The 12,707-nt window shown below is 57.3% G+C and overlaps 5 protein-coding genes across 5 annotated transcripts; all 5 read left to right on the forward strand.

Annotated features, from left to right (window-relative positions):
• Positions 1 to 1,019: 1,019 nt before the first annotated feature.
• Positions 1,020 to 2,388, forward strand: PG986_013975 (uncharacterized protein; the record flags this gene model as incomplete). The annotated part of the gene is made up of 2 exons (XM_066850197.1): positions 1,020 to 1,631; positions 1,759 to 2,388. The coding sequence occupies 2 exons, from the start codon at positions 1,020 to 1,022 to the stop codon at positions 2,386 to 2,388; spliced, it is 1,242 nt and encodes a 413-aa protein (XP_066694340.1).
• A 1,644-nt stretch (positions 2,389 to 4,032) lies between these two features.
• Positions 4,033 to 5,807, forward strand: PG986_013976 (major facilitator superfamily transporter; the record flags this gene model as incomplete). The annotated part of the gene is given in 6 exon segments (XM_066850198.1): positions 4,033 to 4,226; positions 4,285 to 4,695; positions 4,710 to 5,213; positions 5,287 to 5,341; positions 5,421 to 5,518; positions 5,591 to 5,807. The coding sequence occupies 6 exon segments, from the start codon at positions 4,033 to 4,035 to the stop codon at positions 5,805 to 5,807; spliced, it is 1,479 nt and encodes a 492-aa protein (XP_066694341.1).
• Positions 5,808 to 7,220: 1,413 nt separating this feature from the next.
• On the forward strand, positions 7,221 to 9,093 carry PG986_013977 (acyl-CoA N-acyltransferase; the record flags this gene model as incomplete). Its single annotated transcript, XM_066850199.1, has 2 exons — positions 7,221 to 7,223; positions 8,203 to 9,093. The coding sequence occupies 2 exons, from the start codon at positions 7,221 to 7,223 to the stop codon at positions 9,091 to 9,093; spliced, it is 894 nt and encodes a 297-aa protein (XP_066694342.1).
• Positions 9,094 to 9,923: 830 nt separating this feature from the next.
• On the forward strand, positions 9,924 to 10,790 carry PG986_013978 (uncharacterized protein; the record flags this gene model as incomplete). Its single annotated transcript, XM_066850200.1, has 3 exons — positions 9,924 to 9,986; positions 10,115 to 10,491; positions 10,538 to 10,790. 3 exons carry the CDS (start codon positions 9,924 to 9,926, stop codon positions 10,788 to 10,790), a joined length of 693 nt encoding a protein of 230 aa, XP_066694343.1.
• An 886-nt stretch (positions 10,791 to 11,676) lies between these two features.
• Positions 11,677 to 12,706, forward strand: PG986_013979 (uncharacterized protein; the record flags this gene model as incomplete). Its single annotated transcript, XM_066850201.1, has 2 exons — positions 11,677 to 11,901; positions 12,026 to 12,706. 2 exons carry the CDS (start codon positions 11,677 to 11,679, stop codon positions 12,704 to 12,706), a joined length of 906 nt encoding a protein of 301 aa, XP_066694344.1.
• Position 12,707: the final 1 nt, after the last annotated feature.

A 12,707-nucleotide genomic window follows, 5' to 3' on the forward strand; every position in this document is an offset into this window, starting at 1 on the left:
CCTTCAAGTGTGTTCCCAATCGTCAAGCCGCCGGACTTCACCACTTGGGAGAGGCACGTGTTCGGGGAGTTTCGGTGATTTTTCCCACTCTGAACCCAATCGAGTTGGGAAGGGTGGAAGGATGGAAGGATGGGAGGATGGAAGGATGGGAGGATGGGAGGATGTTAGGTAGGGATGACTGTGCTAATGCAGCAATTGTCTGACTGCAACTCGTTAGCGAGTACGCGCTGCTGCCGTCCCATAGGCGCGGCACGCATATTCGGCGAAGTGATTAGGAGACGGGCCACCTATCACATGCGTTGCTGACGGGTTATCTATTTCCATGGCATCTGTTTGTCACGAACTCGGGTTCGGAATCCGGTAGCTTCTTGCGGATCTTGGCATGCAGGTTCGGAGTATTTTGTACTCCGGCCGAGGTCCTGTCCCAACATTTATATTACCCAGCTGTATTCCTAGAAACCAATCCCAGTTGATAAGTCCCCAAGAGCTGTAGGCCTTTTTGTTCTAGAGATTGTCGGCACGGGCCGTACGAGCGCTAGCCACTTAGGCGTTGGTTGGTAGCGGACTCGCAACACCTACTCCGTACTTAGGTAGCCCTCAGTGATCTATCCTTGAAGTCAGTAAGTTGGTACAGTCCGTATTCTACCAACTGCCAACGCTAAATGTAGCTGGCTTGGGCAGGGATAATTTCCTGTCGGTTTCGATCAAAAATCCAGTCTAGCCTCTGTGGATCTCGAACGGCATGCGAATGAAATTTACGATCGAGGCATTCGTGTATGCCCTTTCTCTTGTCGTAATTGCATGCAAGTATCCGTATGTAATTTGGACCTAATATACGAGTCTTGCGTATGTAACCAGGTGCATGATAAGGCAGCTATCCGAAATGAGCCAGCCACGGCTAGAAAAGCAGACGCGGACGTGCCCATTGACAACCTGGGACATTTTTCCATTTGGTCTTCACGTTTCACTCGCAGCCCGAAATCATCAAATACTACATTTCCATCACCGAGCGCCGCACAATGTGGTGCACTATTTGCGGTGCTGGAGTCCAGTTGCCGCCGAAGCATGGAAAGGAGGACTGGTGGCTAGCGCAGGCAGTGATGCTCAGCGACCCCGCCGAGGAGTTCGAGACGCTGGAGCAGCACTACCACGCGGGCAAGAAGCCCGCCGTCCCGGAACTGGACTTCGCAGGCGACGGCCAGGAGATCCAACGGGATGAGGTCACCGTGGCTCTAAGCGACGAGTGCATCCTGAAAAAGGACGGCCGGCGCGTCCGGCCTAAGCGAGGCATCGGCCTCGACGAAAGCGGAGAGCGCCACCCAGACTCGACGGCGTACGGCATCGTGGTGCACGAAGCCTGCCTCGACATCGTCGACAGGGCCATGCGAAAGTCCTGGCGTCACCTCCACGCGCGGTCCATGCGCACGCTCTGGAAGGTGCTGCGCATGAGGCTCGATGCCTTCGACAACAAGTGGACGTGGATAAGCGGACCAAGGAACGATATTGACCTGGAGGTTCCTGACCTCGGACAAGGCTTTTACTACACGTTCGAGCAACGCTCGTGGGAGCTGGTAATTGACCGGCGGCAGCTGGCATCGCGGTTGAGAGCGCGGGAAATTCGCAACATGTGGGTGAGTAATCCCAGAGGAGAAATATGGCAATGGCGTGCCTCTCTTACCTTTGAAAAATCGAAACCTCTTCCTTCGCCATGGCGGTTGGAATCATGAAGCGCTGACTTCTTATCCTTGGTGTTTCCAGTTGTCTGAGGACCCCAGGGCAACCCCGGACCTGAAGGACATGCTGCTCGCAAGTTACAAGCCAGTGAAACCACGACCCGCGAATGCTGAGGCGGATCGTTTCCGTAATCTGTTCTTGGGCCTTCCTTCCGAGCTCCGGCACCTCATTCTCATGCACTTGAGCTCTTACGACGGCCTGCATCTGTCATGGACGGGGCTACTGCCCCAAGAGATATGGCGCGACATGCTCCTCGGGAAGGAATTCCTACCATTCCTGCACGACATGGACGAAGCTGCCCTCTCGCGGTTCGCCCAAGAGCAAGAGGAGACGGGAAGGGGCCAGGGGACAGACGAGCCCGAAATGGGAATCGATTGGGAGTCGCTGGTGAGGCGCCTGAGCCGGGGCGCGTGGGCTGCGAAAGAGCACGACGGCCCCCCTCCCGGCTGCGCAGACTGGGCGCCGAGGACGGGCTACTACTACTGCGACCTGCCGGCGTCCACCGGACTGCGGAACCGCCGGCGGATCTGGCAGCTGGCGGAGGAGATGTTCGTCGGCGACCTGGTGCCATCGAAGGCCAGCGGCGCGAGCGTGCCGCGGTATTGGGACGAGTATGGCGAGCGGGTGTACCCCGTCGTTCGGATGTCTGAGTAAGCAGCAAGACGGTGTGGTGTGTTTGATGACAGAAAGTCGAAGCGGTATGGGATGGGTTTACAATGGCTGTCGGCTCTCCGAGCTCAAGAACTCTCTTGGTGCGATAAAAATGGGTTTCTTCTTTTCTTTCGCGGGTAACGTGCCATAATCAGGTGTTTCTTATCTTCTGGTCTAATTAGGTAGTCAATAACTTTCCTTTCAGCAACGACTTCGCAAATGCTCATCGCTACTGGAGCTGCTAGTGTAGCTTGATGAGATGGTGCTTAATCTTTGGGCTAGTGCACTCACTGAAAGCTATCCAGTGGCATGCGGCGGTGTCGATCGTAGTTGGAGTAAGGCACTGAATCTGGGCCGACTTGGAGAGCCCATGTGGGACAGACTGGAGTTGGCTTCCAGGGGTGCAAGTGACAAGTGCATCCATCCAGAGGAAAAGAAACAATGAGTTTGATCTTGTTTCGCAGCTGAGGCCAGCAAGCCATGTCTCACCCAAATCATCACCGAACCTCCGATGATGACATCTACGTAGATAAGTAGATCTGTACCACCGCTGATCTATGCAGGCGCAACTCCGTCAACTCAACCAGCCAACTGTCGGTTATGGCGTGAGATTCGGAGACTACTCCAACATGCCGATCAACTGGTTATCACTGGAATTGGAGATAACCGACTCTTGCCCCTCTTCAGCTTCAGCTTCAACGCCGACAGCCACCGGGCGCACCATTGATGATCTGCCTGCCAAGCAGCGTGCCGTGTGCGTGCCGTCTGGCCGTTCGTTCAGTCGCGGCGATGGAAGTCCGCTTGGCCCCGCCAGTGACACTGTTTCATGTCGTTAGTCAATTTGATTTTGCTATCGCTAACGTTCTATCGCTGCAACAAGGGCCCTGTAGCTGGCAAGCCTTTACCCCTCCACTACGCCCCAACGCCCCAACCTTCCCTGCGAGACAGAGCCAGATAAAAAAAAAAAGAGTCGCCAGACCATTGGCGGGCCGGTTAACGGTATACGACAGACGACTACTACATACTGATCCTTGCCTTACGGAGTAGTCCCTAACTCCTATCTAATTCCCCTAGCTTTGGCTTTTTCTCTCTTCACTTTCTAGCGTTGGAATCACGTTATCGCGATAGTAGAAGCGGATACTCTTTATATTTTCCGCCATGCCCGCCCACCACCCGCGCGTTTGCCAAGTTGCATATCGCGGGAGGTCTAGAGGGATGGATATACCATAACCAAACACACACACCCTTTCTTGTTCGCGCAACTCATGCCCGCCGGCATGAACGCCGCTGTCGCTTAGTTCGGGACCCCTACTTTCCAGCCTGGCTTGCTTGCTTGGACCCCTTGTGTTGTCTCTTTTTTTGCCCCGTTGCCACCACGCTCTTATCGCGGGCTTTTCTGGAGCCATCTCCACGTTGTCCATCCACCTGCGCAAAGCAGAATCCGGGGGTGACGGGTTTACAGGTGAAACTTCCTAGAAAAAAACCCCCCGTTACGCCCCTTTCAGGAGTTCAGGAGTCTTGAAGAGAAGTTCTCTTTCTTGCTTCCTTCTCCGAATTAGAGTTTTGGGACATTGTCTCTGTATTCCACCCGGGTCTTTCTCCATCTCACAGTCCCGCGTGTGGTTTCTGGCTTGCTGCTCAAGCGCAATGGCGTCTCCAACGGCCTCCGAATCCAAGATTGAGGCGCAGCGCGACGGCCCCGATGTCGCCAACCCCGCCGTCCCGCCCGCGTACGAGGATGCTCCGTACAGCGACGTCGACGAGAAGAAGCTCGTCGCGAAGCTGGACCGGCGCATCGTGCCGCTGGTCATGCTGTCGTACACCCTCAGCTTCCTGGACAGGTACGACATCTGGCGCATGTGCCAATTTGGTTTGCGATCCCACTAACACACCCCGCAGAGTCAACATCGGCAACGCCCGCCTCTACGGGCTGGAGGAGGACCTCGGCCTCCAGGGCAACCAGTACCAGGTCGCCGTCTCCATCCTGTTCGTGACGTACCTGCTCTTCGAGGTGCCGAGCAACCTGGTGCTGAAGCCCTTCTCGCCCTCGCGCTGGCTCGCCTTCATCATCACGGCCTGGGGCATCGTCGCGACGCTGACGGGCCTCGTCCGCAGCTTCGGCTCGCTGGTCGCGTGCCGGCTGATCCTCGGCGCCCTCGAGGCCGGCCTGTTCCCGGGCCTGAACGTGTACCTGACCTTCTTCTACACCAAGCACGAGCTCGCGCTGCGCGTGGGGTACCTGTTCGTGTCCGCGGCCATCGCGGGCGCCTTCGGGGGCTGCTCGCGTACGGCATCGGGCACATGCAGGGGGTCGCCGGCTTCAGCGGCTGGCGCTGGATCATGATCCTCGAGGGCCTCCCGAGCGTGCTGCTGGGCGTCGTCATCTGGTTCCTCCTGCCCAACGACGCCGAGAGCGCCTCGTTCCTGTCCGAGGGCGAGAAGAAGGTCATGGCCGCCCGGCTCACGCGCGGGTACGGCAACACGGCGTCGGCGCAGCAGTACAGCGGCCGGGACATGCGGGCCGCGTTCGCGGACTGGAAGATCTGGACGTTTTGCGTGGCGCAGTTCGGCGTCGACACCATGCTGTACGGCTTCTCGACCTTCCTGCCCACCATCGTCAAGGGGCTGAGCGGCGGCTGGTCCGCGGCCGAGGTGCAGCTGCTCACGGTGCCGTGCTACTTCCTCGGGGCGGTCGCGTACATGGCGGCGGCGTGGTGCTCGGACCGCGTGCAGCGGCGCGCCGTCTTCGTCGTCATCTTCGGGTGCGTGAGCGTGGTGGGCTATGGGATTCTCTTGTCCGATTCCCCGTCGGGGGTGCATTACTTTGGGTATGTTGTATCCTTTTCCCATTCCCCGGGAATCAATCTTAACCCGAATGCACGTATGCCAACCACTTAACAGTTGCTTCCTGATCGCCATGGGCCTCTACATCGTCGTAGGCTTGCCGCTAGCTTGGGTAAGTAAATCGCACGACGAACCTGGGCTTCACAGTTCAGTCCCTGCAGAAACACCAGTACTAACGAAGAATTGCGCAGCTGCCCAACAACTGCCCCCGCTACGGCAAACGCACCACGGCGTGCGGAATGAACCTCACGATAGGCAACATGTCTGGCATCATGGCGCCTTTCATCTAGTATGTGCCACACCCCACCCCCCCCAATGTAATTGTCTTCTGTAGACATCTCTGGCTAACCTTACCCTTCAGCCTCACCGGCGAAGGCCCCAGGTACATCCGCGGCAACGCCGTGTCGCTCAGCATGGTCGGCATGGCCGTCGGCCTCTACAGCTTCCTCTGGTTCTGGTTCCGGCGCGAGAACAAGCGGCGGGACGCCGGCCAGGTCTCAGCCGAGCACGCGCACCTCTCGGAGGAGGAGCTGATGGAGCTCGGCGACGAAAGTCCGCACTACCGGTACACTTATTAGAGTTACTGTACCTCCTCGGGTAGCACTGGGATGGATAGAGGGTAGGTAGAAGAGTAGCGGCGCTAGACTTTGTACGGTGCGGTACGGTCCTTCGTAGATTTTAATGGCATAATTCCGGGGATAGAGGGAAGAAGAATAAAAAAAAAAAAAAAAAAAAAAAAACTATTATATGGATGAACGTTTACTCGGTAGAATTGGACCAGACTGGCGGAGCCTGGCGTCTCTGGCAATGGGCTTTGTGCTTACTACGCAACGAAACGGTTGAGTAGGGTTACTTTCTCGGCAGAATGCGTGCCATTACTCGACGTACATTTCGTACATGCCAATGCAACTCGACCAAGCGAAGCAAGCAAGCTTGGGCACTGGGCCGTCACGGCTCGTCGCCGCTTACTACAGGCGATCCCTGCCCACTGTCCAGTCCAGGCGAGTGCCAATACCACTCGCCGCGCAAGCAAGTACAAGTAACAACATACTGTAGGCAAGTACCGTGCACTCGGGGATTGGCCCGATAGCCGGTGGGAACTTGTCGAATAGAGTTTGCGGCTGCGCTGGCACCGGCTGGGATCTCTGTAGCGCGACAATCAAATAATGACATGATTCTGGCTGGAATTGCCCGGTGCGAATACCACACTCCCCTTTCTTGGTCATGGATGACAAGGTAGAAGATTACCCGCAGCGTTACTTGTCACAACTTTTTCCTCTCGGCCGGGTTTCACGGAGTTTGTTGGGTTGCTGGTTGGTCACGGGTTGCGCCATTGATGCGCGGAGATGGAACGAGATCTGCACGCTCTAGCTCCAACGGCCGGCCATTCGCCCAGAAGCGACTCCAACGGCGACTCCAACGAGTGTGTGCCCCCCCAGAGAACAGCGCAGGCAGCAGCAGGGGGCAGGTCGGCAGTCGGGGGGTTTTTCCCAGGTTCCAATGGCTGGAAATTAGGGGACTTTTGGTGCTCGCTTTTCTTTTTGCGACCCCTCTTCGAGCCCACAGTCTGTCCACTCCCTCGGAATCGCGAGCAATCTTGTTTTGGTATAATGGTAAAAGTGCTAAAATGAAACAAATTTCAGTGGGTGAGTTAACGATTGAAGGTGGCTATCTCAATGGATCTGTCCTTCGATTTGACCAAAGATATACTCTGCTATTAAGGAGGTAGAGATAGACATGCTGGATACTGGTTAATAGGATATTTTAGCTGAGCTACTTGGCTACCTAGATCGGAGCTGCCTTCTCGAAGATCCCTTAGGCGCCACCCCCAGTAGCCCCTGCCGTCTCGTTCTCGTATGGACGGACAGACCCAACAGCGTTACATAGTCCTGGTGTAGGGTAATGCGAGTCCATATACCTACCTACATGCACCTATTACCAGGACTCGAAGCAAACTTTTGAGCAAACATCACCGTACGTCGTACGTGGTCATGGTTCGTGGGCACCAGATCTACGCAGTGCATACCGCTTCGGGCGCAGCAGCCGGTGGGTGCTGTTCGGATTTCAGAGACTTGGGTTGCCTAGTTGATAAGGGGGCAGGCGGCTTGTCCCAACCAACCCGCTCCCCAGTCAGTTGCCGAGATTATACCTACCTACCGGGAAGAGATAGCCGGTCCGCTTTGTAAGTATACAACTGATCATACTAAAATCACCCACGGTCGTATTGGGAGACAAACCCTCCAGGGTTCCTTCTCATCCCTTACTCTGGAAACTCGCCCGTTTCTGTCTTGCCCGGTCTCCATGGGCCAATCGCCTCGGTGGCCCCTTCCCGACTGCATGGTTATGGATACGTGCGCTGTGCTCCAATAAAAACGATATCCATACGGGCGTCAGATCTTTGCTCTACATCGCCCAGAAGGAGAAGAAGATGGGGAACGACTCGGGCGAGTAAGAGGCGAGGAGAAGGCAGAAGGGAAGGGGCTTGATCCTGGGCCAATGTCTGTACCGCTTCATCTCTCGTTTCACCTCGGTGATCTTCATTACTTTATCTCTGAGTTGGCGCGTTTGACCGTTCCATGTCATGTGCCCGCCGATTGATCGGACTGATACTCCTTCCCCTTAAGTCTGAAGATATTTATACTTTTTATCCGTTTCGTCGCATCTTTTCTTTTTACACTCTATCCCCCCCTCCATTGATATCTACAATAACTGTGCCCAGCCCAGATCTGCTTGCGCGGATTACCTCATGATTCCGTCATTTCGGACGAAATAACGACGACCACGAACAAACGGGCAGCTTTTGTGCCACCACGACCCTACAAACCATCGGCGAAGCTAGTTTATCCCTCCCCGCCGCCATAACCTTTGTCCGCCTCATCGCCGTTTGCGACAATCACATTATATATATATACACACACACACACACACACACGCCACAACAATGGCATCCCCCCACCACCACCACCGACGCAGGCGCAGGCGCGGGCCGAGCCGATCAAGTTCGCCCTGGACAACGAGGAGTTCGAGGGCCGGAGCATGATGCCGTGGTTCAGCTACAAGGTCAGCATGCCCGTCCAGCCGATGCCGGGCCTCGGCGCGCGCGCGCCCGTGCGGACGAAGCGGCTGGTGCTGCGGCCCTTTGTGGAATCGGACCTCGACGCCTTCCACGAGCTGCGGTCCCGGGAGGGGACGCAGCGCGGCTCCATGACGCGCGGGCGGGCGTCACGGTCGCGCGACGAGTCGCAGCGCCAGCTCGCGGACCTGCTGCAGGACGACGGGCAGAGGCACTGGTACTTTGCCGTCTTCCTGCAGGCGACGGGCGAGCTGGTCGGCGAGGTCGGGCTGCCCGACTGCGTGACGATGGCGCGGTCGGGCTGGCCTGAGGCCGAGGTCCTGGTCAAGAAGGAGTTCTGGCGCCAGGGGTACGGGACCGAGATGCTCAACGGGTGGCTGTCGTCGTGGTGGGCGCTGCCGCGCGAGATAGGGCGGCACCAGCTGTTTCCCCTCGCGACGGGCTGGCAGGAGCCCGGGGCCGAGCTCATCGACGGCGTGGGCTTCGGCTGGGAGGAGACGAACACGGCGGCCTCGGGGTTCTTCCACAAGGCGCTGAGCGCGGACGGCGCGGTTTTCGCCGAGGGGTTCTTCGAGGAGTTTGACCAGCGCGACGGGCGCGAGCCGCAGATTATCCGGTGGAACGGCATCATTACGAGTAATCCCAACGGACTGGAGGCGTATAGGAAAGCGGAGGGGGACAATTCGGGGGAGGCCCTTCAGAGGCGTGAACGAGTGTATGAAGAAGCATATTCTTTGGGCTTGCGCGAGGCATCCAAATCGACGAAAGGCGTCCCACAAAGGCATGAATGAGCTGTGAGGGCCAAGATCCACCTGGCCAAGGGGAAAGAAATTATATAATGCTTAATAGACAAGGGGGCTAGAGGGATGAGCAAGACGGCTTGGGTTATCCGGCGATGCTGCTGTCGGGAAGCTCTCCCTGCAAGGCGATATATCGCATCCTTGGAGTTGCGAGACGCCGGGATGGCGGCGCCGGCGACGCGATCTCAGACCGACTCGGAGAAGGCAACAACGCCCGGCTCTTGCAACCGCCCGAATGTACCGCAGTCCCGTCATTTGGCTTCAGTCAGAATCGCAATAAAGATGCTGATTGCTACCACTCACGGCTATCAACGTGAACCCGCGCGCGGCCCTCGTCCTCGAAGACCCGAGGGGGAGGCAACCATCTACCAGCTCCTCTTTTCCCACTCGAGTCAAGAAAACCCACAATATCGGAGCAACTACCGGTCATAAGCCGGAGCCATTCCAAGTACCTACATGACCAGACGTTGGGTATCCTAGGGCTTTCCCTGTACGTTCGCACAACCTCCTGCATCATGCAAGCTTCTCCAAGTGGAAATGAGCAGCAACCCACATACCTATCCTGCCCATCCACCCACTGCGGGGGCCGGGCAGCCGGAACGCACTTCAACCCCATGGGGTCCGGGAAGGTCGCCCGAAAGACGTCTCTTCCCCCTCCCCCACAATCCGATCCGGGTCGGGTATGATGCTGGCATGAACATGGTCGATTGATACATATATATAGCTTGGTGGAGCTTGTCACTAGAAGAGGCACAGTCGAGTAAGAAGCTACCTAGATAACCCAGCACCTTATCCACATTTACAGTCTCAGAACCGGAGCCATGTCTGGCAGGATCGCGGAACTGGAAGCGCGCGTAGTGGCCGCCGAGCGGCTGGCCCAAAGGGTGAGTGGTGTTTTTAAACCCCTGGTAGTCGCGGCAGCCGCATGAGAGACAAGGGTTCAATGGCGAAACATCCCGTACCTTTTCTTCTTGCATTGCTTACCCAAGTTACCCACCCTCACCTCACGCAGGCCTACGACCGCGGCGCCGTCGAGAACGTCTTCAGCCGGTACATGCACCTCCACAACGTCTTCCAGGACGAACAGATCAAGCCGCTCTGGGTCGCGCGCGGCACGCCGGGGATCCGGGCCCAGTACACCAACGTCGGGGTCTACACCGGCCACGACTCGGTCATGGCGTACCACACGGGGCGGCCCGCGCCCGCGGGGAAACTCATCCTGCACCAGACGACGACGCCGGCCATCGAGGTGGCCGGGGACGGCGAGACCGCGAAAGGGTTCTGGCTCATGGCGGGGCTCGAGTCCGGGCTGACGGAGGCGGGGAATGTGGGGGCGATGCCGGAGGACTTGTATGAGCCGGTGGAGAAGAACGTGCAGGGGAAGCGGGTGTAAGTCCAGGACTGTTGCGTTCTTTCCTATCGCTTGCCTTTCTAGTTGCCAGTGTGCCATTACTTACGTATGTGGAACCAGATGGGCTCACTGGGTGTGGTGCCACTACGCGCTCGACTTCCTTAAGCAGGACGGCGAGTGGAAGATCTGGCACTTCCGATGTCTCGAGGTCTCCCGCGCCCCCTTCAGCGAGAACTGGATCACCTTCGCCGACAAGAATCAGGTTGCGTTTGAGAAGGCGGGTCTAGACCCAGACCCCCGAACCAAGTGTTTCAACTGTGGCGGGCACAGGAGCTAACAACGTATGGTGCCCTCATCCAGGATCTTGCGTACTTTGGCCACGATGGCAAGGCCGTCTTCATGCCCACGCCAGACGAGCCGGCCACCAAGGTAAATAAATGATGTTCCTTGTTGACCCTTTTTACGTATGGAACCTTGGTGCTGTGACTAATGACGTATCCGAAACCCAGAAAGCTGACATCTACGGCCCGGACCGTGTCCGCAAGCTTGACGTGCCTCTGCCCGTCCCCTACAAAACTTACAGTGAGACTGAGGAGTACTGAATGATGAAGAGATATGGGAGCAATGGCGCAGGACGCCCTCACACTGAAATTCCCTGGAAGTGCATTATTTATCAAGTCCGTACACAACAATATGTTCCATGCGATGAGTTCGCAATAAGGTCGAAGCTTCCCAGCAGGTTACGCCTCACAGAGGAAAAACATGGATGATGCTGTTGCTCGCATTTGCAAACGGCACACTTTCAATCAATCTAGCGTAAATTCATTCGCATTCGCCTCGAGTACAATTGACGTGTTCCCCAATTCTGCTTAAGCAATATCGAGTACGAAATGATACACTGCATGCTGGAATCTTTTACAAGAGCCAGCTGTCTTGGCAGTTGATTCTTATCAGCTAGAGCTCTGGGGCCCCGGAAAATGCTCCGCAAAAGCACTAAAAGACCCCCTGAAGGACAACCGACGTCATTTGCTGAGCCGAGGCACTGATAACCGCCCCCAGCATGCAAACTACACTGCACACCACCAACGCCCAAGTAGCAAAGCCTCAGCTCACGGGATACCGGACCCAAGCTCAATCAATTCCTACCCGATCCATCAGCTTTGACGAAGTTGCAGAAATCACTCTCATCTCTGTCAACCTTTTAGCGCGCACCCCCCACCACCATGGTGGCCGAGGCCAATGGCAAAACGTCACCGCTGATCTCGCTCCTGGCCGGCGGCACTGCTGGCGGCGTTGAAGCTTTCTGCACATATCCGTTCGAGTTCGCCAAGACGCGCGTGCAGCTGTACGGCCATGGCGGCGTCAAGAACCCGTTCCGCGTGGTCGGCAATGTGGTTAAGCAAGAAGGGCTGCCGGCACTCTACAAGGGCTGTTCGACTATGATAGTGGTAGGTACTTACTTGGTCATTGCTTCTCAATTCCCCTATACCCGGGCCCATGACAGGAGCATGTCTACCCCGGAAGTGACCGATCAGTCTATTTACCCGTAAGATCCACTGACACACTTAATAGGGCTCAATAGGCAAAGACGCCGTCCGCTTCGTCGCCTTCGACAGCATCCGCAAGATGTTCGAGGACCCCAAAACCCACACCCTCGGCCCCGCCCAATCCATCGCGTCCGGCATGGTCGCGGGCGTCGTGTCCTCGACCGTCGTCGTGACGCCCACGGAGCGCATCAAGACGGCCCTGATCGACGACGCCAAAACGTCGCGCCGGTTCCGGTCGCCGTGGCACTGCGTGACCGCCCTCGCAAAGGAGCAGGGCGCCCTCCGCGCCCTGTACGCGGGCTACCTCACCACCACCCTGAAGCAGATCGGCACCACCGGGTTCCGGCTGGGGTCCTACAGCATCCTCAAGGACTGGGAGCGGCGGTCGGCTTGGTTCGCGGACGGGCGGGGCGGGCATCGGGTCGATATCGACGGGCCCGTCATGAGTTTTGCCAACGGCGCCCTCGCGGGGACTATTACCACGCTCGCGACGCAGCCCTTCGACACGGTCAAGACCAAGGTACAGCAGGCCCGCGCTGTGGGGGGTACGCTTGACGCGGCGCGCGCTATCGTTGCGGAGGACGGCGTGTTTCGGGGGTTCTGGCGCGGCACGGTCATGCGGCTGGGGCGGACGGTCATGGCGGGCGGCATCTTGTTCACGGCGAATGAGCAGGCGGTCAAGGTGCTGAGGTTGGTTCTGGGGTAGC

The sequence above is a fragment of the Apiospora aurea genome, assembly GCF_038362705.1.
Source record: "Apiospora aurea strain CBS 24483 chromosome Unknown utg000009l_segment0_segment0, whole genome shotgun sequence".
NCBI classification, from domain to species: domain Eukaryota; kingdom Fungi; phylum Ascomycota; class Sordariomycetes; order Amphisphaeriales; family Apiosporaceae; genus Apiospora; species Apiospora aurea.